Source organism: Lethenteron reissneri, chromosome 52 (genome assembly GCF_015708825.2).
Source record: "Lethenteron reissneri isolate LAM-NWPU_2019-01 chromosome 52, ASM1570882v1, whole genome shotgun sequence".
Taxonomy (NCBI): Eukaryota; Metazoa; Chordata; class Hyperoartia; order Petromyzontiformes; family Petromyzontidae; genus Lethenteron; species Lethenteron reissneri.
This window is the reverse complement of record NC_083830.1, coordinates 11,593,751-11,621,395: the sequence shown is the minus strand read 5'-3', so window position 1 is coordinate 11,621,395 and position 27,645 is coordinate 11,593,751. Positions and strand designations below refer to the sequence as shown.

Sequence of the window (27,645 nt, the reverse complement as noted above, 5' to 3'; positions counted from 1 at the left end):
TCCCTTCCCTGTTGTTTGATCGAATTATCAGGCAGTGGTTCGTCGTCGTCGGTGGCTGCCAGGATCGGAACCGATGCATCCCCTGAAGGTCTGCAACGTCCCGACCCCAGGAGGCATGCACATTCCGAGGTGGTTGGCATGCGTGACAGAGCGTCCGCGTTGGTATGGCGAACGCCCTTACGGTAAGTGGTCTCAAAATCAAAATCCTGGAGAACCTCCAACCATCGAGACAACTGTCCCGATGGTTGTTGAACCCGCAGGGCATACTGTAGTGCCGCATGATCTGTGCGGACGGTGAAATGCCGACCGTACAGATATGGGCGATACTGTTGGATGAAAAAAACAATTGCCAACAGTTCTCTACGGGTGACACAATATCTCTGCTCCGCAGGAGACAACACCCGACTACCGTATGCGACCACCCGTTCAACGCCATCAACCACCTGGGAAAGCACACCCCCAATACCCGTGTTGCTCGCATCGGTGTCGAGCAAAAAGGGCTTCGAAAAATCAGGGTAGATCAAGGGAGGGGCTTTCACCAGGGCGTCCCGAAGGGAGCGGAACGCAGCCTCCTCCTCTTGACCCCAGTGGAACCGAACCCCTTTAGATGTTAAAGCGTGCAGGGGTTTAGCAATTGTCGCAAAATCAGCAACAAACCGTCGATAATACGACGCGAACCCAATGAAACTCCTGACCTCTCCCACCGAGGTGGGAGTCGGCCAGGAGCTGACACACTGCGTTTTGGCGGGATCGGTAGCAATACCTGAGCGTCCCACGATGTGCCCCAAATAACGCACCGAATCACGCAACAAATGGCATTTTTGGGGCTTGAATTTCAAATTAGCAGCCCGCATCTTTAGGAAAACCGCCCGCAACCTCTGGAGATGTTCATCAAAGGTTTTTCCAAAGACGATAACGTCATCCAAATAAATGAGGCACGACTCCCATTGCAGTCCAGCCAAAACCAATTCCATTAAACGCTGGAAAGTTGCCGGCGCTGAGTGTAAGCCCATCGGCAACCGGTTGAATTGAAACAAGCCGTGCGGTGTACGAAAAGCAGTTTTAGGCTTTGACTCATCATCCAGAGGAAGCTGCCAGAATCCCGAAAGTAAATCGAGTGTGGAAAAGAATCGCGCTCCCGCCAAGGCGTCAAGCGATTCATCCATCCGAGGGAGCGGGTATGCGTCGGCAACCGAAATTTTATTAAGACGCCGGAAGTCAACGCAAAACCGCAACGAACCGTCCTGCTTTTTAACCAGGACGATCGGCGCTCCCCAAGGGCTGGTGGAAGGAGAAATGATGTCCGCGGCCAACATGTCATCAACAGCCGATTTGACATGGTCCTTTTCGGCGGGACTCAACCGAAACGGATTTTGGCGAATAGGCGCGCTGTCACCCGTGTCAATATGGTGACGCAGCAAGTGAGTGCAACCCAAATCATATTTATTTCGACTAAAAACGTCGGAAAATTCTCGCAGTAATGTTTTAAGTTGTTGACGCTCTGAATCGGACAGGTCCGTCGATCCCGCACAAAGCGCCTCGAGCCACCCTTCATCGCTGTCCGAATGCGGTCGCGACGCAGGGACAGTGTTGACGCAATTTACGGCGGGTTCCTCACACGGCACCGGCGTTGCGTGAGCAAGCACGGTCCCCTGTGGGATCACCACCGTCCGCGAGCCCACATTTAGGACCGCGATGAAGGGTTCACCATCCCCTCTCACTATGGTCTGGGCCGGTAGTAAGTCAGGTCCACTAACCCCGGCCCTAGACGGTCCCAACAGTACCCCTTGTGCCCCAGCACCCTTAACGAGGGGCCGCCGAAGTTTCAAGGGTACCAGCATTTGCGTCCCCGGAGGAACGCGTACCGTTCTTTCCACGAGCGCCGGCACCGTCGCGAACGCCGTCCGAGTCGCAACCGGCGATGGCAGAAACGCCATGCGTCTGCCCGATGGAAGCTCTATGCACCCCTGGTCGATCAAAATTACAATCGGCATTTTGGCCAGGAAGTCCGTCCCCAGCAGGCACGGAACCGCCAGCGAGGAAGAAACAAAAATCGGCCCAGACAATTTTATTTCCCCGATACAAATTTGGGCACGAATTTGTCCGATGATGCCAAGTGAGCCCCCGTTAGCCGCATAGAATGGTATGTTAACTGGCATCAAGGGACGACTCCGGACGGGGAGAATATTATAAATTAATTCCGAAATAATAGTCGCCGATGCTCCCGTATCGACCAGGATGCGCACTTCAACCCCGTCGATATACCCCACAACGGCTGACGACCCCGACGATGCGGCAACCACACGATCGGCCAGCACGGACCACTGGCCGGGTTCGATATGGGTACCCGGAGTGGTGCGTGATGGTGCGATGGTGCGTGATACCGGCCCCCCTCTCGTCGCGGTGTTTGAGTGCGTGACGGGTGTGTGCGTGGGCCAAACGTGTGGGGTGCCGCGACTCGCCGGTTTTTGATGGTGGAGCTTGGGATGAGGCCCGTCGTCCCGGTGAGGTGTCGTCCCGCGCTGACGAGGAGAGCGGCACCCCGAGGCGACGTGGCCCCGGACGCCGCAGTTAAAGCACCGCGGGAGCGACGTCGGAGGTGACGAATGGTCGGAACGGCCCGACCCGTCCTGGCCCGGCCGTGCACTCGTCGCCTGTTGCCGTCGGTGGTCGACGGCGTAGAGTTCCTCCGTCGGAAGGGTGGCTGCAGCCACCGCACGCCCCGCCGATGCCCTGCTGGCTTTTCGCCGGAGCGACAGGAGGTTTGCGTGGAGGAGCCGCGCCGCCTGGAGCGATGTCATTTCCGCGTCCTCCTGTGCGACGACAGCGATGTCAAGATCGTCAGCCAGGAGGAGTATTTTCTCCGTCACCATAGCGTCGATGCCGTCGTCATCCATACGGGGGAAGGCCGACTTGGCCATCGCCAGGAGGCTCGTTCGGTACGCCAGGGGCGACTCCTTTTCTCCCCGCTTGCGGTCGTAGAACTCCTGTCTGCATTCCGCCGATGGTCCGTAGACCCCTCCCAGCAGCTGCAGCGCCATTGGTAACGTAAAGCGCCTTTCCTTCGGTGCCGATGTTAGGGCGGCAAGCGCGTCGCCGTCCAGGAGCGCCGGCAGGGCGCTGAGAGCTTCTGCGTCTGTCCATTTAGCCATTTCTTGGTGGGCGAGGAAGCGTCTTCGGAAGCCGCTCCAGTCGCCCTCTGCGCCCACGAATTCTTTAAGCGGGGGCAGCCTTTGATGCAGCGCAGCAGTTGCCGTGGAGTCCCGTGGGCTGCTGTCTCCCCGACCCGGCTGCGTCTCGGCGCGAACGGCAGATGGCATCGCCTGTCGCAGCTTTGATGACGCGCCCTCCTCCGTCGTTGATGCGGCAGCCCCAGCGCGGCCGATGTCGGACCCCAGGTTGAGGTTGGCCACGCCCCTAGCGGTCGCCGCGTCGATGGCGGGAAATTCAAAATTTGAATCTTCAGAAATGGCGGGAAGGCGCTCCGGACGCCGGTTCCCCTCGCCCCGCGGTGGACCACCAGCCCCCAGCCGTGTGATGTTCTCCAGCGTAGCGGCAGCGGCGTAGAGCAGTTCCGCCAGCCTCTCGTGAGCCAGCCTCAGGTGGTCTGTCCGCTGCTCCTCTTCATGGCGACGCTCCGGCAAGAACGCGTCCGGCCCCGGCTGCACGTCGTCTTGTTGAGCCATCTCGGGCTCGACAATTTCAGCGGCGTCTTCCGTTTGCTGTTCCCTGGCTCGAGCTGTTTGGCGCGTGTCCATGTTCTTGGTTCTGACGCCAGATGAAGTGTTCTTGAAGACGCGTGGACAACGGGGTAAGGCACACGTATTTATTTGCACAATGTCTTACAATACTGGAGGGATGTATCGGCCCCCTCACCCGTACAACTGGGAATTCACCCCTAGCTAGCCTTCCTAGCCGAGTCCTCCGCTAACGGGCTAGGGGAGGCTGTCTGGCCCGACACTGGTCAGTCGGGCTACGGTACCCGGAATCCCAGAGGTCTGACTCTGGTTCCGGGACCACGCCACTGGCTCCAGCCTGTACTGCCCTTACAAGGGCGGCGTCCCAGGGGGAGTCCAGGGCCTATCTGGCCGGTCTTCTCTCTTCCCTTAACTACACTAAGACTGAGCCCCGAGCTCCCTGGCTCAACCCTTTTTATACCCCCCTAGAGGATCGAAACCCCCCTCACGCCGTCCAGTACGGACGTCGTTGCGGGCACCACCCCGTGTGCTCACGGAGTCCCCGCCCACTGTGTTTGTTATCCGTTAGCCCCTATGCAAACAGCCCTACACAAACAGCCCCTCTGTAACAGCCCTACACATGCATACAACAATCGTTACCGATAGGGAGCGAGGTGGCCGGTGGCTTAGAGGTCAGAGCGCTGAGCCGACACCGCTGACGTTCCTGGGTTCGAATCCGGGTTTCAAGGCGCTGCCTGTGATTAGATCGGGTCCTCAAGTACAGCGGAGTCAGCGGCGTCAGTCTCGGTCATCGGCGTCTGCACTTTTATTTGGCTAAATTCCAGGTCTGAGAATTTAAATATCGGCTGCGACCACTGCTACTCTTGAACGCAGAGCGAGCGGGGAGAGCGCCGCAGCCCACTGCGTGTGGACCGGAGGTCACTTCGAGAAGGTGTCTTAGCGGTAGTTCTGCGATATCCTCTTCCCTGGGGTTTGTTCTCCGACACGGCGGGTCAATGGCGAAATGCTTTCGCATGCAATGGAGGACAACAAAAAGTGAAACCACCGAATGGTTGTTGCCGCTACCACCACTTCTCTCACGGAAATTGAACGAGGGGCCGTGCGCAGTAAATGAACACCGCCGGGAGCGTTCAGCGCCTCCTCCCCTCTCGCCACCGAGTTTCAAATCGCACCTCTCGCACACCACGCGTCCGAACCCAACGCGGCACCACCCCCTCCTCACCTCTGCCCTGCTCTCGCAGCGATAATTATAGCCCCACGCTCGCCCTACCCCTCTTCTCCGTCTCCCCGTCGCCAGCCAAAATCGCAGTGGCCACGATGTCCCCACGTTCAATTTTCATAATTGGCAGGAAATTGATTTCAAGCGGTCGTTGTCTGCGAGCCACAGCAGAGGAAAGTTTCACGCAAGATTGGCAAAACGCGAGTGGATTCTTGAATCCATTCTGTGCGGAGTTTTGAGTTTGCATGGCGGGAGTTTTATGGAAACCTTGGTTCAGAATCAGTCGTGGAATTTGCCCAACACTTCCATAACAATGAACCATGACGCATAAAGGACACGGCTGTTAAACGGCAAAGTCAAAGATTCCCTGCTGCTCAAATAATAATTTAAACGGTGCTCATCTCCTGTTCACGGCCCTGCAATCAGTGGTGGAAATTCCATTTCTTTGGCAGGGGAAAGCCCATCTACAGGAAACTACCGTTAACTTCCCACCCACACACAAAATAGTACTCGTTTTATCGACCCCGCAGAAATTATGGGCCGAGTCAACTCTCCTAACCAGGTTTTGAAGTCGCAACCTTCTGATGCGCGCCGATCGCTCCCGCGAGGAGCCACCAGGGTCGGATCGCGAAAGGAAACCAAGAGCCTGGCAGCTCGCTTGTCACAAAAACTCACTTCAGTCGTACGCCACATGGTGCAACGTGGTGCCGGTTGCAATGGATAAGACAACAGAATCTTCCGTCACATCTTGAAAAGGCTAAAGTGAACTTTATTACACCGTTAAATATAAAAACAAAAAAACACATTGGCAATAAAACAATAACACAGTGTCCTGCAAGAGGCTCTGCCGAGCCAAGGGAGGACCGAGAAGTGTAACAGTGGAAGTGTGCATCGCAAAAGAGAAGGAACGGGGCAAGCGCGGCGGATGGGATGAAGGGTTTAGCAGCTGCCCCGACCGGGAGCCATTGCCCCCCCCCCCACCCCGGGTCGACGGCAATAACAATCCTAGCAATCGTCACGTGACCACAGAACCAGCACGTGACCAAGCAACGGCAATAGTCACGTGACCACCCAAGCGTGGTGGTGAGAGCGTGCTCCCATTCCTATGCCGCGACGTTTCCGCAGAGGGGAAACGGCAGTGAGTGGGAAGGTTGCGGGGGCGAGACTGCGCATGGGTGACTGTGCGTGCGAATCTGAGGGGAGTGTGTGAGGCTGCATGTGTGAATCTGTGTGAGGGTGTATGCGAGGGTGCGTGTGAGAGCGTGCGTGTAACGGAGTGTGCGTGCGAGCGAGTGTGCGAGTGTCTGCGTGAGAGCGAGCGTGTGAGTGTGCGCATGCGAGTCGGTGAACATAAGCTGCTGGATGAACAGCTTCCATACCCAGCAATTCTGCCGTGACACTGACCACCGAATGGAACCAGAACGTCGTAAAAACCCCGTCGGGAATTGTTCTGCCGAGAGAAGAGACTCCCAACGCCGCGGCTCCCTCCACGCTCCACTCTGGGCGATCGCCAAGTGGCACAAACGTGACGTCTATGTGGCAAAATGGCGCCGCGGACGCGTGTCACACCCCACCTGAGACGGCTAGACGCGCAGCAGTCGCGGACACGACCCGAAGGCTGCTCGGCGTGGCGACACCAAAAGTTGCCTGCGAGGAGGGAACCCGGTTGGAAGCGGCGCCCCAGGTTCAGTAAAACAAAATTACTTTAATAAAAATGAGTCTAAGACTTTTGTGCGCGACTCAGAAATCAGGAACCACGCACAAAACGCAATAAAAATGTGAACCAAATAAAAAAGAAATGTTAATAGTCACGCGTGCGTCTTGGCCACCGAAGTCAGAACGCAGGCCGAGGGGGCCCCTGTAACAGCAGCGCACGACAGTGGATTTGTCCGTCGCGTTGTTTCGCCAGCTGCCACGATCTCTCTCTGTGGGAATCGGTAGCGTGTTTATAGTTTCGTGAATTGGTCGATCGTCAATGCGGCTCGGCTCAAGTTCCGCCACTGCGGGTGGCACCGCGAAGCCAACCTGTGAGGGGGAGGCAGCGTGGATACCGTCATGGAGGTGATCTCCTCGCCAGTGATGGAGTGATGAAGTAGAGTCCGCTATCCGTTAATCAAACGAATGACAGAGACGGTCTGGGCAGTGCAGTGCATTGGTTTACAAAAACCCTGATGAGACATTGAATGTTGAAAACGGTGCAGATTATTTAGATTACTTTGCCGCTATAAATTTCCGGATTGATAAGCCACTTGGTTGAGCTATCATTTGTGGCCAGGTCACTTCTGAATAATAGGCTAATAGCTCAGTGGACTTTGCCTGGTAAAATAAAACTAGTTTAGTTGTATTTGTATATTTATTTAAGCGATTTGTTTACCTTTCCTATTCTTTTCACTATTGGTGTTTTTGTATCATTTGTTATTTTAACTTTCTGCCATCTGTGCAAAAGAGCTTTATAGCTCATTGGATTCCTTCAGTATAAATAAATATTCTGATTCTGATACACACAACCAGAAGGAATACCTCGTAGCTGATGGGATGTGTGAAAGCATTTGTATTGCTTGTGGAGAGAGCCGGATACGGGAAGGAGGCGAATTGTCCGGCGATTTATTATTGTTCCTCACGTTCTCCGTGATGATGCGGAAAGATCGTTTTGTATTACACACGGGACGGCCCGGGCACGGACAAACTCGTGATGGGAGGGTGGCTCTGGTAGAGAGAGTGGACGCGACACACCGACAACATCAGCTTCAGAGGGGTTCCCGTCATCTCCTGGACAAGGCCGGTGAAAGCACATCAACTCAGGAAGAACGGAACCAGCGACGGCTCCCGTGTCTCTCTCTGGCGTCTCTTCCCGACGCCTGCTGGTGTGAGACAGCCAGACGCCCAGGTTGAGTATTTCCCACGGTGCCGACGGACGCAAACTGGTGGGAGTTGGGAGGGCACAGGGCCCACTACAAATGGTGCTTTTTCTGGAAGATTTTATTGTTTTTCTAGCGGATGTTTCAATTTGCATACAGTAAATTTTAAATGTATCTTGTAATTTTATTGTTTGTTGCAGTTGCACCCGAGTCAAGAGCCAAATGGCTCACAGAGTTATTCCAAATAAATGAAACTGAACCACGTCAAGGCAAGAAGCGACCATGGATTTTCTCCACACTTATCCCGAACTCTTCCTCTGTCTTCTGCGGCGACTTTTCTCGAGACGTCGCTCGTCAAAACGAAGCGCTCTGACTCTTCGCGGCACTTTGCGCTCGGTCGGTTCGCGCTTGAAAAACGCACTGCGTCAGTTCAAGCTCCTGGGAGGGACGACTGCCGTGACCGCAATGGACGCAAAGGCGGCAGAGTGGCGGGTTCCGTAGCACGACACAACCGCCGCGCCTAGCAGCGGTTTCCCCCGCAAGGCGGCCGCCACCGTCGTCACTGCCGCCAAGTCTCTCGCAAACGCACGGCGACATGCCGCGAGTCCTGGAACCAGCCAGACATGGATGGGGGAGGGGCGTCTCGCCGCGTTGCCCAGGCCACTCTCGCAAACGAGTCTCTCGAGATCTCACCCGGCCAGTCGACGGAGAAGGCCGCGCGGAATTCAGTCGAATAAGAAGTTTTTTAGTTTTCTTTGTTCGACGCAAAGACGTGGAGGAGGTCGAGTCGAGCGGCGAGGGCGAGTGGCGAGGGTGAGCGGTGAGCGCCGAGGGCGAAGGCGTGTGGCGAGGCTACAGCTCGGAGTTGAGGCGTAGAAGCTTGGGACACACCGGCAGGAAGACGTGCTGCACGCGGTCCACATCGCAGCGGCACAAGGGGCAGGCCTGCGGGCAAGACAAAGATCCCCTGTGTAGACTCAGCAGACCGATGGGCAAGTGCTGTTAGCGTGCACCCGGTGCTTGTGTGGGCTAGCTTGCACTCCTGACTCAAGGGTCAGAGGTCAAAGCGCTGCATTGAGTCGGTGCTCATCTCTCGTCTATATCATTGGGCCAGTGGTGGAAATTCCACGTTCCTACAGCGGGAGTGATATCTATCCATAGGACAACTGTCGACTTCCTCGCAAAACGGTGCCAATTTTAGCGATCGCCCAGGGAGGGACGACGGGGCTGCAGTCTGCCCCACGACTCACACGGCCGCAGCTCAACTGGCCGACAGGGCTCTACGGGCTCACAATTGGAGGTCGCGAGTTCAAGCGGCCCATCATCACTCCATCGCGGGGTTCATACAAACGAGCGCCACTTGGCGGGGAAGTCGACGGGGAGGCTGCGCGCTCAATAGAATTCGTCCCCTGCCACAGGAATATGGAATGTCCGCCACTGACTCCGCAGGGCTGCGAACGGGAGATGGATCGCCGATGCCTCGGTGCTCATTTGAGGCATGGGACATTCCCCTCCGACCGTGACGAACGGAAAGGGGGTGGGGGGCGAGAGGCACTGACCCGGAGGCGCGCGGCACAGCCGCGACAGCACACCATGTGGCCGCAGGGGCAGAACGCAGCATCGATGTCCCCGTGGCAGCACGCGCTGCACAGCATCGCCTCCTGCAGCGCACGCAGCTGCTCCTCCAGCTGCACGCACGCACACAAACACGCATGCACACGCACGGGACCACACACGGCGCAAAGGTTACCCAGGTAGTGCTGCACTGTCGGGGTCGGTGGGTGTCGGCGAGCGCCGACTTTCATCCAAAATAGTTTTGCTCGGCCGGTCTTGCCGTGCCGGTGTTTTTGCCATGCGGCTGTCGTTACCATGTGCGGGCGTTGCCATGTGGGTGTGGCCACCGAAGCAATCTCCCACCTGCCGGATGTCGCAGCGGCGCTGGGCGGGCGTGGGGGGCGCAGACAGAGACTCCAGGGGGGAGGGACACGGCTCGCAGGTGCCGGTGTCCTCCACGGTTTTGGCCCCCGGGGAGCACCCTCTCGGTGTGCCCCTCCCCGGTGCGACCCCCCCCGCCGGCCCGGGTGTCCCCTCGTCGCCCACCACGGCAGTGTGGTAGAGCTGGCGCCGGCAATGGTCGTACACCTCCTGGTGACGGTGGTGGGGATCACACGCCGTATTACTACCATCACCACCACCATTATTTTCACCACGATCATCATTATCATCGCAATCACCACCTTCATCATCATCATCACCATGATCACCGCCATCTGAGTGCAGTCCAAAGCGTCAAATGGCCAGCAACACAAAGCACTATCAGAGTTGCAATTGATAAGAGTAGATAACTAATTTCTTGAGGGAAACAAGAGACGATGGAAAGGAATTCCAGAGGTGAGCAGTGTGAGGGAAGATGTACAAAGAGAAGTGGAGTGACCTGCAGCATAGTGAGCAAGTGGGTGAGTGTGTGAACGAGTGGGTATGTAGATGAATGGATGAGTGATTGAGTGGGTGAGTGGTTGAGTGGGCGAGTGTGTGAGCGAGCGGGTGATTGTATATTAATGGGTGGGTAAGTGATTGAGTGGGTGAATGATTGAATGGGTGAGTAAGAATATGAGCGAGAGGGTGGGTATGTGGATGGGTCGGTGCGTGAGCGATTGAGTGAGCGAGCCGATTAATGAGCGAGTTGCGACCTGCAGTATGGCAGTTAAGCACAGATATGTTTTAATCAGACACGATTCGTGAATCACAACCCCTCCCACCCCTCCCCTACCCGCCCCTCCACCCCCCGCAGGGAAAGCAGCCACACCTTGCAGGTTCGCCGGATGTCGAACACGAATCTCTTGCCAAGGTCGATGTCTTCGCTGAGGAGCAGCGAGGCCAGGTGGCCCTTGAAGTCGCGGCTGTACTGCGCTGTGACCGCGTCGTTCACCGTGTCGCACCTGGGGCCGCACACCACGCCGCGGTCACCTCGCGCGTAACCGCATGGCCAGAGACGCGGCCCTGCAACCACTTGCTTTGTTTTAGCCTTGCACGCTGCCCGGATGTCTTGGCAGAGGTGGAAGTACCCACGCTTTACCCCACCACACACGACATACCGACCAACTAACTGCAGTGAACCCATTTACACTCCTTGTTTGGGGGAGATTTGAGAAACGTTCCACGTTTCCACTGCCGAGCCAGAAGATGGTAGTCGAACCGGCAACCTCCGGATCACAAGTCCAGACGACTGGCAGATGCACTACCCGTGCTGCCTACTGTGCCAGCCGGTACACACGCACACACGCACACCTTGCACTTACACACAACGGGCGTCATTCATCACAAAGTGATGGTGAAGTCACCAGTGCTTGTGCTAGGCTAGGTCCACTTTGTCACAAACACAATGGCACTCGCACATCACGCTCACATCTCCCACACACGACACGCACGGGCGTCGCACTCACCGGTAGAAGGCGTGGGCCTCGGTGACGGCCCGGTACAGCCCGTTTGCCGCGTGGCTGCTCACGAGCCGGAACCTCGTCTCCTCTGGCTCGGCACCGTCGCCCAGCACCGAGAACACGACGCGCTTATTGGACTGCGTGGCTGCGTGGATTGTGGGGAACGGAATTCTGCACTGCGGAGAGGCAACCCAGAGTCGCACCGCAGAGTCACAATGCAAAGTGGCACCAGACATGTCTGAAGGTGGCATATCCACACTTTACCCCAGACATTTCTAGATTTGTGCGAATTTTTGACTGGGTGTGGTTCGTAAAAATGCATGCAGTGTGAGTTATGGATGCTAACGTGTGCGTACGCTCGTGTACGCTCGTGTACATGCGTGTGTACATGCGTGTGTACATGCGTGTGTGCGGAGAGCGGTAGCGTTGCGGTGCGGAAACATCGCCAGTTGGAAGACAAAGGCGGTCGGGCATGGTATTGGCCACCCACCCCATCGTGTGCCGTGCCGGCCTGCATTAGGTGCTCGCTCACAGCACGGCGGATCTTTGCGTGTGCATTCGTGCGATTACGTGTTTGACACCGGAGCGAGAAAAATGCCCCCTCCATCTCGAAAGATTTTCCAGCCAAATTATTCGAACCAGGTCAAAACCAACCGGCGTCATCAACGGGTGCCGCGCTGACGATTTTCACCGGGGTCGCTCACCGTCGCAGGGGGATGCGGGTCGCACCGTCGCTGCACAGCGCCACGCCGGCGTCGCACACCGCCACACCGTCGCAGCCCACGCCCAGCAAGCGACGTTGCCCGGCGTCGTCCCACGCAGAGTGCCACTCCACGCCGAACCCCGGCAGGGCGGCCGCTTCCTGCAGAGCGCGGTATTCTGCCGTGGCACGCGAGCACCCGACAAGGGCGCGGTGCGACTCGGACACGCTGCGGGAGAGCGGAGACAGGAAGAGAGAGGGACGCCGAGCGGTGAGCGCCCGGCCAAACCGTCGCGCGAGGGAGGAGAGGGAAGGTTTGGCAAGCTGCGCCGCAGACCGTCGAGCACCCTGTGTCTCACCTGGCAGGATCGGCGCCGCCCAGGCGGTCGTAGACCGCGGCGGCGTTGTCGTTATTACTGCCGCCGTGCGGGGCGCGGTAGTCGCCCAATTCGGCTTGCATAATTAACGCCGCCAGCTTCACGGCGCTATCGTCGCGGCACACCAGCCGGCCTAGCCGCAGCTCCTCTCGCACGTGCAGGTAGAACTGGTGCCTGCGCCGGCGTGGCAGGGAGGAGCGGGGGAGAGGTGGAGAGAGGTCAGAGCGATCGTCGCCAGCAACGGCCGCCGGTCAACATTTTTTACAGACCACGGGTGACCGTGGCAACTCAGCGGGCAACGGAGTGGGGCTAGGGCCGGTGTTAGTCGGCAGCTGACATTAATCTGCTCAAAAAGCTTACAGGCTTATCATGGCCATCACACCGCATGCGATATACGTACGCCGATAAATAATTTGGACGTACATACAGTGAGGGAAAAAAGTATTTGATCCCCTGCTGATTTTGTACGTTTGCCCACTGACAAAGAAATTATCAGTCTATAATTTTAATGGTATGTTTATTTGAACAGTGAGAGACAGAATAACAACAAAATCCAGAAAAATACATGTCAAAAATGTTATAAATGGATTTGCATTTTAATGAGGGAAATAAGTATTTGACCCCTCTGCAAAACATGACTTAGTACTTGGTGGCAAAACCCTTGTTGGCAATCACAGAGGTCAGACGTTTCTTGTAGTTGGCCACCAGGTTTGCACACATCTCAGGAGGGATTTTGTCCCACTCCTCTTTGCAGATCTTCTCCAAGTCATTAAGGTTTTGAGGCTGACGTTTGGCAACTCGAACCTTCAGCTCCCTCCACATAGTTTCTATGGGATTAAGGTCTGGAGACTGGCTAGGCCGCTCCAGGACCTTAATGTGCTTCTTCTTGAGCCACTCCTTTGTTGCCTTGGCCGTGTGTTTTGGGTCATTGTCATGCTGGAATACCCATCCACGACCCATTTTCAATGCCCTGGCTGAGGGAAGGAGGTTCTCACCCAAGATTTGACGGTACATGCCCCGTCCATCGTCCCTTTGTCTTGCCCCCTTAGCAGAAAAACACCCTCAAAGCATAATGTTTCCACCTCCATGTTTGACGGTGGGGATGGTGTTCTAGGGGTCATAGGCAGCATTCCTCCTCCTCCAAACACGGCGAGTTGAGTTGATGCCAAAGAGCTCCATTTTGCTCTCATCTTACCACAACACTTTCACCCAGTTTGTCCTCTGAATCATGTTCATTGGCAAACTTCAGACGGGCATGTATATGTGCTTTCTTGAGCAGGGGGACCTTGCGAGCGCTGCAGGATTTCAGTCCTTCACGGCGTAGTGTGTTACCAACTGTTTTATTGGTTACTATGGTCCCGGCTGCCTTGAGATCATTGACAAGATCCTCCCGTGTAGTTCTGGGCTGATTCCTCACCGTTCTCATGATCATTGCAACTCCACGAGGTGAGATCTTGCATGGAACCCCAGGCCGAAGGAGATTGACAGTTCTTTTGTGTTTCTTCCATTTGCGAATAATCGCACCAACTGTTGTCACCTTCTCACCAAGCTGATTGGCGATGGTCTTGTAGCCCATTCCAGCCTTGTACAGGTCTACAATCTTGTCCCTGACATCCTTGGAGAGCTCTTTGGTCTTGGCCATTGATTGATTGATTCTGCGAACAGGTGTCTTTTATACAGGTAACAAGCTGAGATTAGGAGCACTCCCTTTTAGAGTGTGCTCCTAATCTCAGCTCGTTACCTGTATAAAAGACACCTGGGAGCCTGAAATATTTCTGATTGAGAGGGGGTCAAATAATCTCAGCTCGTTACCTGTATAAAAGACACCTGGGAGCCTGAAATCTTTCTGATTGAGAGGGGGTCAAATACTTATTTCCCTCATTAAAATGCAAATCAATTTATAACATTTTTGACATGCGTTTCTCTGGATTTTGTTGTTGTTATTCTGTCTCACTGTTCAAATAAACCTACCATTAAAATTATAGACTGATAATTTCTTTGTCAGTGGGCAAACGTTCAAAATCAGCAGGGGATCAAATACTTTTTTCCCTCACTGTACATACAATCATATCACCTGATCACACCATCATACCATCTCATCACACCACACAACAGTCAAGCAAGTAGAATTCATAACAACTGCATAATAGCTGATATTGAAAACAGTGCTTACAACCTGACAATAATATTAAACAAAATACATTTCCTGTGACCAAACTTGGCTTGGTGAAATTATTACAGAACCATCACGTCCGCCTTCATGCATCCCAGTCTCCGACTGCTCCAGTTTCACCGAACCCCATGCCGGTTTCGACTTTTCCTGGGGCTTCTTCCGTCCATGGTGAGGGAGGCTCGAGTCCACGAGGCTCGGGGCCGCTCATTGTAAATAAACTCGGCTGCCACCGTGGCGGTGTCACGGTGCGCACGCCGGACAGCCAATCCAGGAGGTCGCCAGTTCGATTCCATCTCCCGGTGCGGCAGTTAAAAAACAGTGGTGCCGGGAACTTACATCCCCCCCCCCCTGCCTCAACGCCTCTGTCCACCCAGAAGAATCAAATCGGTTCTGCTTGACTGCTAAAACGCACGCAAACCCAGTCAAAACTGGTGAGCGATTTGCCACACAAGACAGAACCGGCTCCAGCAATGGACGAGACGTCTCTCTAGCTGAGAGATGCGGGCAGCTGCCCCAGCAGTGGTGTCATGGGCAGCAGTGCATCGGTTCACCGGTTCCATAGCCGGTACGGCAGCCGATACAATGGTGTGCATTATGCACTCCTAGAAATGCCGTGTGTGGCTCACGGGATGTGTTAAAAAATATAACTTTCATTTTCCATGCGGAGGGACCGACGATATGGGAAGGAGGCGAATCCTCCTCCCCATCTACGAAGTTGTTTGTGAACACTCCGCGTAGCGTGTTCAAGCCCGCGCGCACGGCGGTCCGTGCAATGCGCATTCGCCCTCGTTCCTCCCGCGTTCGCCCTCCGGCTACGGAAGTGGCGCCCCCGTGAGACGTGCATAACAGCGTGCATCCACGCTCGAACAAACGCCAAGCGGAGCTCGCGAACAACTGCCAACAACACCCCCGCCCGGCTCCAACAAGACCGTGCGTGTGCCGCGCGTGTCGTATGTGTGCATGTCGTGTGTGTGCGTGCCGTGTTTGTGCCGCGTGGCGCTGGGGCTAACAAACAAGGAAAGACAAAGACGGTGAGGACAAAGGGAGCTCGGCTCTTTGGTGGGGGCAGGTGAGCGGTTGTTTGTAAAATGCCACAGGGGGTAAGAGGCGGGAGAGGCGCACACACGCGCGCACAAATACAAGACAAAGACCTCTCCGCATAGCCTATTAGCAGACTGTTGGGGCAAAGTGCTGTTTGCGAGCACCTATGAAGGCCGGAACGATACACAAAGGCGTGGGTAGCCAGCACCACGCCCGACCGCCTTTGTCTCCCCAGTGGTGATGCTTATTCACCCCACCAGACACACACACATGGCTGTCGGGGTGGAACACAACCACGTGTTTATATTCCCACGTGTTTATATTCACGCGTGTGTCCACGTGTGTGTGTCTGTGCGTGTCGTGTGGTTGTGTGTGTGTTCAGGCGTGTCTTTGTCTGCCTCAATGGCCCGTGATCACAAATCGCTCTTTAATTCCATCAAAAAAGTAACCTGCAGCACCACACCTATTACCATCATTAACGGAAAGAACGAACGGTGATCCAATCTCCAACCCCCAGGAACAGGTTTGCAGATTTGCTGAGCATTTCTGAGGTTCTGGGGGAGTGGAAATCCCTCAGCCTGGAAAACATCGTGGCACAAAGTTGGGATGACCCTGGTGAGGTTGCGATGCCTCAAATACTGTAAGAGGAAGTCACCCCCTGTGAGTGGCTGGCTGAGGTGCCATTTGTTGAGGAAGTACTGAAGGCGATCCAGAGCCTGAGACCAGGAAAGAAACCGGGCAGAGATGATCTCCCAAGCAAAATGCTGAGGGAGGGTGGCGTTTGTGCACAAACTGCCCTACATGACATCATAACAACAGTCTGAACCACTGGACGGGTTCCGCAGAATTGGAAGGATGCCCTGATGGTCCCCCTCTTTAAGAAGGGGGACCGCACAGACTAACAACTACAGGGCCATCTCACTCCTCAGTGTGCCAGGAAAGGTCCTGGCAAAGATTATTCAACATCGCCTTGCCAGGCAGGCTGAGGAGAGGCTTGCGGAGCCCCAATGTGGTTTCAGGAAAGGGCGGTCCTGCACAGATGCCATATTTTCTGTCCGTCTGTTACAGCAGCGGTGTCGGGAATTCCAACAAGACCTACATCTTTGCTTTATTGACCTGGTCAAGGCCTATGATACCATCAGTAGGCCTGGGCTCTGGGTTGCTCTTCGTGCTTTCGGAGTCCCTGACCCACTGCTCACGATCATTAAGGATCTTCATGATGGTGAGAGGGCCTGGATAAAACTATGTGGTTGGGAGTCGGAGCCATTCCCTGTTCACTTTGGGGTGCTACAGCGATGTCCTCTGGCTCCCACATTATTTAACATTTTTTTCGACCACGTAGTTCGTGAAGCCTTCAATAGCCGTACAGGAGGAATTTCCATCTGGTACAGATACAATGGGAGGCTGATCGATGCCCGGGTGCGGTCAAGGGATGCTGATGATCTGGTAATTGCTGCTCACTCTGAGGAGGAGTTGAAGGCGCTGCTGCTGACCCTAGAGCTTGCCACTAAGAGGTGGGGCCTTACCATCAGCTCCACCAAAGCTAAGCACCTGCCTGGGTATTTTGTACCATCGGACACTCCACCCCCACAACTCCCAATTGGTGATAGGGCAGTTGTGGAGAGCGTGGAGAGTTTCCCATACCTGGGCAGTCTGCTCATGACCGGCTCCGGTTTGACAGCAGAGGTCTCACTCCGAATCAGTAGAACGGTAATATCTTTTCATCGGCAGGCAAGGCTGCGGTTGGCAGGGTCATGTAGCCCGCATGCCCAGCCATCGCATGCCTAAACAGCTTCCGTTCAGGCCCGATCGAGGGGGCTAGAGAAGAGATGGAGTGATGTGGTACAGGAGGATGTGGAGCTGCGTGGACTTGCCGATGACTGGTACCAGCGGTGTCAAGATCGGCCTCTGTGGAGGAGACTCGTGAAGGACGCTACCGGGCAGTTGGAGGCAGTCGCCCTCCAACAACAACGGAGGGCGGAGGAGCGACGCTCACAACAATGAGTGGAGCGCCGGGTGACTAAAGCATAGCAAATTGGCACAGTAGGGGGCACAGGTGGTGCATCAGCCAGTCATCTCAGTCAGTCGACCCGTGGCACCTCGGTCTGCCCCGTGACCTCCTGCCAGGGGCGTTCGACACTTCACGTGGCCTCAGCATGCACATAGCCTGGCACAAGCGTCGTGGTGACGTCACCGCCACTTAGTGGCGAATGGCGGTTGTTGTCTTTACGTGCGTGTGGTTGTATGTGTGTGGGTTCTCGTGTGCGATTCTGTGTGTCGTGTTGTGTGTGTTCACGCATGTGTGCCTGTGCGTGTTGTGCGGTTGTGTGTGTGTTCACGCGTGTGTCTTTGTGTTCTTATCGTGTGGTTGAGCGTGTGTGGGAGAGACAGAACACCAGCACAAGCCTGTACTTGATTTTAATTTGATGATGACGATGAGGTTTTCAATCAGTGCGCACTACCGGCTGTGACACATGGTTACAAAACAGCGGTGGTCATGACCCAAAAATATGGAACACTGAACGGTGCACAAAGAAGAGTGGAGAGCTCCCAACTTGTAATTACACCGAGACAGAATGAGGAAGGCGCGGGCGGAGTAGAGAACAGAAGGAGGTTCATGACATATCCAAACTACGACGCAAAGCGAGTGCAGAATAACAGTGGGGTAAAGTGTGCACTAGTGTGTACGAGTGTGTACGAGTGTGCACGAGTGTGTACTGGTGTGTACGAGTGTGCACTAGTGTGCGCAAGTGTGTACTGGTGTGTACGAGTGTGTACGAGCGTGCACGAGTGTGCACTAGTGTGCGCAAGTGTGTACTGGTGTGTACGAGTGTGTACTAGTGTGTACGAGTGTGCACTAGTGTGTACGAGTGTGTACTGGTGTGTACGAGTGTGCACTAGTGTATACTAGTGTGTACTGTACGTATGTTTGGTTGGCTATGTCCGGTGCGAAAAAAGTTCAACAAGACAGTGCACACACACACACGTACGTGTTTTTGTGTGCCATCTGTCACAGAATGGAAGGGTGCATCACGTGCAGCAGCAGCCGTCGACGGGATTGAGTCATCGCTGTGACCGATAGTAACCCCCCCTCCGAGCCACTAGAGTTCACACGCAAGTCCCAACACACAAGCAGCAACAGCAGCTGCGGTGGCGGTGTTTGGGGCTTTCCTTTCATAAAACCCGGGGAAGTGCGGATCCACGGGCTCAAGCCGGGAAGCGGCCAGCAACTAACAGCACCATGCAAGTTGTAAACATGCACAGGGTGCTGCCGCCTTTCTTGACTGAAACAACGGATTATTGTTGTGAGAGGTTGGGATCGGGAAAGAGACGATGATGGAAGAGGGAGTTACAAAGTGGGGCAAGGGAAGTAGACAGATATAAGTGTTGTTGTGACCTGCAGTGTGGAGGATGAGCTGGTGGGGAGGTGAGTGGGTGGGTGAGTGTGTTGTTGTGACCTGCAGTGTGGAGGATGAGTCAGTGGGTAGGTGAGTGGGTGGGTGAGTGTGTTGTTGTGACCTGCAGTGTGGAGGGTGAGTCGGTGGGTAGGTGAGTGGGTGGGTGAGTGTGTTGTTGTGACCTGCAGTGTGGAGGGTGAGCTGGTGGGTAGGTGAGTGGGTGAGCGGGTGAGTGTGTTGTTGTGACCTGCAGTGTGAATGAGGAGTCTGGTGCCCCACGTCCTCAGCAAAGGGTGGTGGCTATACACAACACCCACCAACTGTGTAATCAGGTGTTATCCATTTAGTACGTACGCATGGAGGGGGAGGTTAACCAAAATGCGTACCGCTTGCGTATGGGGGGGGGGGGGGGGGTCTACTGACAATGTACGCATAGGGAATAGGAAACGGGGGGGGGGGTGAAGCCTCGATAATAATTTGTCTACATTGGCCTTCAAATGAGTTAGATAGTCCGGCGGTGGCCTATCTGATTGCTTAAACACGTTAATAATATTAATCCTTGATTGCTTCTGCGTGGATTAAATATCGGCCGTTCTATAGGATTCGGGGGGCGGGGGGGGTCAAGCGTACGCAGGTGGGGGGGGGGGGGGTAAAAAGTACGCATGCGTACAGGGAGGGGGGCATTGGTTAAGTTGACAGATTTTTGCGTACGTACTAAATGGATGGCCCCAAAGTGTCTCACGTTGGCGCTTAGTAACATGTGCAGCCCTTTGTTCATTCTGAACAGGCGTTAAACCGCGTCGTCGTGAACATGCCCAACATGCCCAACCCCCTGAGATCTGGGAAGCTCAGCAGATGTTGCACCTGGTGAGCCCGTAGACAGGAGACTGGGACCATCACGTGATCGTAGGCTTAGGCTACGAGGTAGCCAGAAGAGGGCAGCACAGCCATGGATTGTTGATACTATATGTGCGGAGCCGTGTCACTCATTCACATGTTGATGGGTGTTCTCCTGGTTCTCCTGCCACCGCTGGTGGAGGGGCTCCGCGACGTGAGCTCTGTCCCCTGGCCACACCACTCCGGTGCAACGCGACTACGCAGCGCGCGCGGGGGTTTACCCGCTTTGTGTGGCTGCGCGAAGATCGGGGACTGTGCTAGTGAGTGGTTGGGCTCGTGGTGGAAACAGGAAGCGCGCAGTGAGACTCTTCTGCTTGTCTCCCCACCGCCGCCATGTATTTCCCGTTGTGCGAGTGTAGGGAGCGGGCACCACCGTCGGCTGTGGATGGAAGTGGCCGCGTGGGGCAGCGGCACTCAAAATGGTGGTGCAGTGGTGACGCTCGCAACTCGTCAGCGAGTAGTGCCTGGGTTTGATTCCCGACTCCGTGCCTTTCTGTGTTCAGTTTCTATGTTCTCCCCCGTTCTAAGTGGGTTGCCTCGGGGTCTTCCAGTTTCCTCCCATAACAAATATCTATATATGTCATTGGCCAAACATCCCAAAGCTGAAAAATTACCTGCAGATTTTCAATTGGGATCACATCAGCAGTAGCAGCAACATCACCCGCCCCCCCGACTATAAAACACTTGGCAAGACCCTCCTGAGAAAGTATTTTGAGACTCAGCAGTGATGATTCGGTGGGAGTGAGCATCCCATAAAACTACCACTATTGACTTCCCAACATAAAAGTTGTACTCATTTATCGACCGCAGAGGGATGATGGGCAAAGCCAACCCACTCCAACCGGGATTTGAACTCGCAAACTTCCCAGTGCAAGCCTCCTTGCTCAAGTAGCCAGGTTCTGTGAACCCAACAACGTCCACAAACCCCAGCCACACATCTTCCTCCTGCGGATTTTATTAACACAAGTCGCATAGGCAGACAAGGCAGGCTTAAAGCTACTCTTTTTTTAATAAGTGTTTTCATTGTTGGCTAGTCAGGGGTCGGTGGTGGAGCGGCGTTGGTGGTGGGGCGGGAGAGAGAGGTGGAAGCCGATTGGGCAAGACAGCGGTTGTCTGTGTGTGGCTGTAGCTGGGCAGATTGTGGGGGATGGTGAGCGGCTGTGTGTGGGTGCATGCTGAAGTGTAGTGGTCAGCACGCTGCACTACAAACCCGGCAACCCGAGTTCGATTCTCGCTCTCGGACACCAACACTATCAGTGACGATTATCTGAACCGGTCCAGGGCCTCCACTAGGTCGACTCAGCCACAAATGAGTACCTGGGTATGGTGTGTAAACATCGCTACTGGGGAGACAAAGGTGGTCGGATGTGGTGCTGACCACCCCCTTGTGTACCGTGCCAGCCTTTATAGGTGCTACTCACTAATAGCACTTGCCCCAACAGTACGTCAAGGCTATACAGGGGATCTTTGTCTTTGTGGGTGCAGCCACTCGCAGAGTTGGCGATAGCAGCCGGGCTGCTATCGCCAACTCTGGGTAGATCCACAAAAGTTCAAGGAAACGTGGCCGAGGTCTCTAGGTTTTTTTTCAATAAAAATTCGTGGAAATATTGCAGTGCATTGCAGTCCATGGGAGAGGTGGACTTTACAGCGCGACTCCCAGCGCAAACGAGTCAACCGAGCCAAGCAGTAGTTGAACTCGCAACCTTCCGCTCGCGAGTAGCACGCTCGACCGCAAGGCCACCCTGAATGCATTACTTTCATCCATGGTCAATCCACTGCTGAATCAAGGTCCCCCCCAAGCCTCACAATCCTGCAATGCATCAATCCATCCGATATCCACTATACAGTACAGGGTGATTTGGCCAAACCTGTGGCCAATTACTGCTCATTACTGCTCTTCACTCTTAGATAATAATTCACAGGTTGGGTTTAAACTCAATGAAATAGTTCCTGTAAATAATAAAATAATCTTAACTGTAATCTTGCGGTGGTTAAATGCCTCAGCCACTCCAAGCGCCTTGCACCTCATCTCAAATATTCAAAGGGCACCCTCAGTGGCAGCTGTCCCTGTGTGGCACAAGGTGACTCCGCACCGTTTGCAAGCCGGCATTTAGTCTTGTTTTACACAATTGCTGAGCTCAGGCATAAAGACCCACAACATCAAGCGGCCAGCAACAAATATCACCATCAAAGTTGCAACAGATAAGACTTAACACGACTCTTGAATTGAGAAAGGTTATGAGAGCCTAGGAAAAATACGGTGGGAGGACTAACGAAGTAGAGTAACGTGAGGGGAGACGCAGAGAGAAGTGACCAACAGTGTGGTGGTAGTTAAACACAGTGTGGTGGTGGTTGAACACAGTCTGGTGGTGGTGGTTGAACACAGTGTGGTGGATGAGATAACAGTGTCTGGTCAAGACCAAGGCCTCAACACAGGTGGAGGAGGAATCAACGAGTGAAGTTCACGGGGACAGTAACCACAGTCGTAGTAGCGACAGAAGAGTGATAGGGAGGCGACTGACTGCTGATGAGTGAGTAAGCGAGCGAGTGGCTGGAGTGACTCAGCGAGTACTGGATCACCAATCACCACTGTATGTTGAATTCTGCCGAGTGTAGACATTCACGCACTCTCATACATTGTTTAAACGTCTTTCCCGTAAACAAAGCGGACTGCCCAGGAGACCCACAGGTTAAGAGGTTGTTTGTGTCTCTCTGGTTTCGTTTCACTTATTAAAACCCGCAGCTCATGACATCATCGAGCCTCGCTACACTCGCTCGGACACGCCTTGACACCCGCACGAAAGGCGCCAGCAGGGGGGGGAGGGAGGGGGGTTTCCCAAGAACCACACCAACTTCAAATAATCACTGGCGTCGCTGTGCAAAATACAACAAAATCAATAATCACCACAATCCACCTCCTTCACTCTCCGCTATCTCGACATCCCTCACCACCCACCCCACACGTACAAAATTTAAGTATTTTTACATATCCCATCAGCCACACACACGGCCTTCTGGGATCATAATTTCAGCAGTGTTTGTTCAACAGAAGCAAAACTCTGCACCGGTTTTGATATTTGGTATTTTGTCAGCAGTTAGCATTGGTTGGTTGAAGCAAGTTTGGCAGATGAGTCACCGAATGTCAAAACCGGTCGAGAGTTCGACTGTATTAAACCGCTCGGTGGTAGAGCGAGCGGCTCGCAATCGGAAATTGTGAGTTCAAATCCTGGTTGTGGAATGGCTCAGCCTATCATTCCTCTGGGGTAGATACAACAAGTACAACTGTGTGTGCGGGGAAGTCAACAGTAGTTGTACTATGGAGAGACTTGCACCCTGGAATCTCTGTCGCCGGCAGTATGTATGTACGTGCTAATCGGAGGTGCGGGGGAAGGACAACAAACTAAATACAAAAAGCAGTTCAAGAAAAGTTTTCACTTTCGATTTAAAAAGTGGATAGCTTCAGTGGCTTCCTAATATGGGAAGGAAGAGTGTTCCAGACAGCCTAAAAAGATCATTTGAAAGCCGCTGCTGCGAGGAGACCGAAGTTCGCGTGATGGTTTATGCTCCTGAACGAGATCAGCAAGGTATTGTGGTTCATTTGTGGCAAGTACTTTGTGTGTAACGAGTGCGACCTGATAATGTATTCGTTCGGCAACCAGAAGCCAATGCAGCTCGGTGAGCACCGAACAGACTTGGTCAGATCTTGCAGTACCCGTCAGGACACGTAACAAATAGTTGTGTACATGCTACAGCTTCGTAATTTTTTTGCCTGACGTCCCGTAGAGTAGTGAGTTGCAATAATCAAGCCATATAATGCTACATGCCACCGTGTTGGCTACGGCACGACTCAATAGTGGCCCAATGTATCGTAGAGCCCTGATATTAAAATTTCAGAATCCAACTATATTTTGCATGCGGTAATTAAACATTCTGGTAGAGTATGGACCCGAGGCTCTTTAGATGCAAGTTGAAAACCGAGCCCTGGAGTCTGCGATCGCCACACCTAATCCTCCCACAAATCTTTTTGCCTGAACCCGAGTTGCCAACCACCAGAACCTCCAATTTTTCTGGATTAAGCGCCATTTCGGTTCGTGAAAACCACACTGGCGCCACTCGCGTGCGAACGCCGGGCCGGCGTGCGTCACGGCACGTGGGGGCCTCACCTGGTCTCATCCTGGAGCAGCAGGTGAGGCTCCACGAGGAACTTGACTCGGAGGCGCAGGCGGTGCGGAGCGGCGCCGCTCAACTGCGGGCCGAGGCGGTTTCGCAGGTTGATCCACAGCGTCTCGCCCTTGGTGCCCTCGTACTGGAGGCCGAAGTAGTCGCGCTCGATGATGCGCAGGTGCCTACACACCTGGCGACGGTGGGGGGGGGGTGATCGGGACACCCGCGTAAGAGTTTATTTTGTGTAACCAGGTGAGAGAAGCGTTGCGCCCCCGCAGTGGGGCGAGTGGGAGAATGAGTTGCTGGTGCCTGGGTCTGCTCCGTGACGGCCTGCCAGCGGCCCTTCGACACTTCACGTAGCCTCAAAGTGCACCTAGCATGGCACAGGTGCCTTGGTGACGTCACCACCGCTTAGTGGCGAACAGCGGTTGTTGTTGTTGGGTGGATGAGTGAGTTGTTGTGACCTGCGGTGGATGAGACGACAGTGTCTCAACACGGGGGGAGGAATCAACGAGTGAAGTTCGCGTGAATAGTAACCATGATAGTCGCCATAGAGGAGTGATAGGGGGGCGACGGACCACCAGTAAATTAACGGCTGGAGTTAATGGGCGACAGTGGTGGTTCATAGGAACGTGGGAATTCCACATTCCTATGGACGGGGCGAGGTGTTCCATAGGACTACCACTGCTGGACTGCCACAAGGTGGTATGCATTTACATTAATCTCGGAGAATATCACGGTTGGCTTCGTAAGGTGTGAAAATAGTTAAACATGCATACATGACGTGGTCGACCCTTTAGATTTAAACTACTGTATTAAGCCTTCAACGTTATACCTGTGCCATGGTAACGTTCGAAATTCAACATTCCCATTCTGGGGACAAGTCGTACCATCGTCAAGACGCATGAGCAGCCTCCCGTGTCTCTTGTGCATTGTCGATGAGCAGGCTGAGCGCGACTGCACCAGTACCTGGTACCTGGAGGTGCCTCGCTCGTCAGTCAACGCCGCCGGGTTTATCGGCCACCTCGCACTGAGAAATCTGCGCAGCGCGGACAAGCGCCGCATTTCAATGCACGCTGCCGTTCTACTGCTGGATGGAGGCCTCCGCACGCCGCGTCAGTCTTCGGGATGGCTATGCGACCAAACCTTTACCCGCACCTCCGATTAGCACGGTTGTCTACGTACGGTGTGAAAGAAGTTCAACGTACGTACTGTACATACATCGCGCCGGTAGTGTGCGCGAGTGGTCCGGTTTAGTTCTCTGCTCAGTTATCAGTCGCCACTGACGGTGGCCGTGGTCTGGAACGGAGCACGAGTCGTCGTCGCTGCAGAGATAACCAAGCGGGTCGCCCATTAGACGCCACCATCTCCATCAATCGGACACCCATTGCCACTCGAGTTATATACAGTACTTTGTTTTTATCTGTGCTGTACTTATGTACTGTACTCGTACAGGGAGCGCATCTTCCGAGACGTCTGGTCAGCGTGGAAGAGTAGACCAAATACACTCGCCGCCCCACCCCCTCGAGCAGAGACCCTTTCGTCAGCAGTGGCGCGAGAAAGACATTGCAGGGATGCGCCTTTACCTCTGCGTCCGTACCCAAGTGTGCTACAGGCGTGGAGATGGCGCGACAAGATGAGATGTTGAGACTCGCTTGTACTCCGCTACATGGCGACGCCGCTGTTGTTGGCCCTGCTGCTGCTGCTGATGATGTTTACCTCATTCACGCAATCTTCCCCCTTCGCCTTCGCGTCCAGCTCCACCTCCATCACCACCGAGTCGGGCCGGCTGACGAGACACAGGATGGCCATGGCTGAAGAGGCCCCGGCCTTCACTTCGACAGGAAGCCGTCTCTCTCCGCGGGCTAATTGCCGCTAATGAATCGTCCGCCGCCTTGAAGCGCCGAGGACGTTGCGCAATCACCAGAGCGACGACAAAGTCTCTCGCCCAACGAAATGCGGCCCCGCCCGCGAGGGGCCCCATTTATATAGCGGGCGCAAGTCACGCCCCCTCAGCCGCTCTCAACCAATCGCGCGTCACGAGGGGGGAGGGGCTAGACTCAAGGCAGGTGGGCGGGGAGGCGCAGCTCTTGCGCCACATGAGCTCCAGGTGGTGATCGGGTTCGTAAACATCGCCACTGGGGGAGACAAAGACGGTCGGGCGTGGTGTTGGCCACCCACCCCCTCGTGTGCCGTGCCGGCCTTCATAGGTGCTCGCAAACAGCACTTACCCCAACAGTCTGTTCAGGCTATACGGGGGATCTTTGTCTTCGGAATAAACCTCCGTAAATCGGGGACTGCCCAAATCATTTCGGAAGTTCCCCGGGTCCCTGCTCGTCCAGTCCACGGCTTCTTCTTCTTCTTGTCGTAGTCGTCGTATGGCTGCTGATGTCGATGCAGAGCAACAAACTACGATGTCACACTCCCGTGGTCAAGCCCAGACAACCGCGTCAACAGCAGCAGCAGTAGCGTATCGCTGTTTCCTTAGAATGTTTGTGGATATGGGCATTGCGTCGTTGTTATGTTGCACTGTACGGTCTATGCAGACAAAACAAAATGTAAAGGCGCAGTCCTGCAAATGCTCGCTCACGACACTGCTCACGGAAGGGGCCCTCCCACTGAAGGCCGCTCTCTAGAGGGTATTTTTTGGGCCAACTCTTCCACGATTTTCAAACAGCTTGGAAAAGTTGGTAGGAGAGTACTCACACTTTACCCCACCACACGCGGCCTTGCCACATGTACTAACTGTAGCGGTGACGCCGATTACTTTGCTGGTTGGTCAGCAGTGTAATAAAGTAAAATCTGACAGAGCATAGATCCAAATACAAAGATCCCCCGTGTAGCTACATGACCCAGCCAACGCAGCCTTGCCCGCCGCAGGAGCTCACCGATGGAACTTTGCCCAGATCTTTCAAGAATTTGTGAGCTCCTCACACAATCCAGCCTAGTTAAACCCAGGATGGATCGTAGACAGGCCAGCCTAAATGTTTCTATCCTGGGTCCACGTTTCGCAAGCGTAGAGAAGGGAGGGGATGACCGTGGCCGAGAAGACCCGAAGCTTCCACACAGCGTTACGCAACCGACTAAAATATATTGCCGCTCGACTGATTCGGAGTGACACCTCTGCTGTTAAACAGGAGCCGGTCATGAGCACAGACACACACACACACACGCGCGCACTCATACACACACGTGCTGATATTTACCTTAAACGCGTTCCCGTATCTGCACGCGCCGCCAACAACAACTCGATAAACGTGCTTTGGCAGAAGAAATAGGCAGACATTTGCCTCCTTCCCAAATCCGTCCTTCCGCATTTTTTTACACATTCCATCATCCACGCGGCCCTCTGAGAGTGCACAACGCCAGCCACATTGGTTCAAACAAGCTTCACTGGTCTTCTTGGTTCTTTCGGTAAAGTCACGTAGAAGGGAAGTAATAAAATAATAAAACATAATAAAATAAAGTCACGTAGGTAAAACATTAAAATTAATAAAAGTAAAATAAAATAAAAATCACTTTTTATTAATATGTGCTTTACTTGGCCCTTCCCCTCTCCAACCATTATATATACGGAGTGGTAGCTCTTGTAATCTCTCATTTACTTGATACAGCTGTCGTGGCTGTGACGGTTCCACCTGAAGACGGAAGCTTGTGTTGCCTCCGAAACGTCGTGATTTTTA

The 27,645-nt window shown here is 54.3% G+C and overlaps 1 protein-coding gene across 3 annotated transcripts; it reads right to left on the bottom strand.

Annotated features, from left to right (window-relative positions):
* Positions 1-5,658: 5,658 nt before the first annotated feature.
* On the bottom strand, positions 5,659-27,400 carry MYLIP (myosin regulatory light chain interacting protein). 3 transcript variants are annotated; one of them, XM_061573494.1, is made up of 9 exons: positions 27,169-27,400; positions 23,962-24,152; positions 12,272-12,463; positions 11,917-12,141; positions 11,219-11,383; positions 10,582-10,714; positions 9,693-9,920; positions 9,335-9,463; positions 5,659-8,720 (listed from the first exon to the last, which is right to left on the bottom strand). In XM_061573494.1, the coding sequence occupies exons 1-9, from the start codon at positions 27,289-27,291 to the stop codon at positions 8,628-8,630; spliced, it is 1,479 nt and encodes a 492-aa protein (XP_061429478.1). In that variant the 5' UTR covers positions 27,292-27,400; the 3' UTR covers positions 5,659-8,627. The 3 variants fall into 3 exon arrangements, with proteins under 3 accessions (XP_061429478.1, XP_061429479.1, XP_061429481.1); XM_061573495.1 differs by lacking the exon at positions 27,169-27,400 and adding an exon at positions 25,682-27,141; XM_061573497.1 differs by lacking the exon at positions 27,169-27,400 and adding an exon at positions 24,853-25,151.
* Between the last annotated feature and the right edge of the window lie 245 nt (positions 27,401-27,645).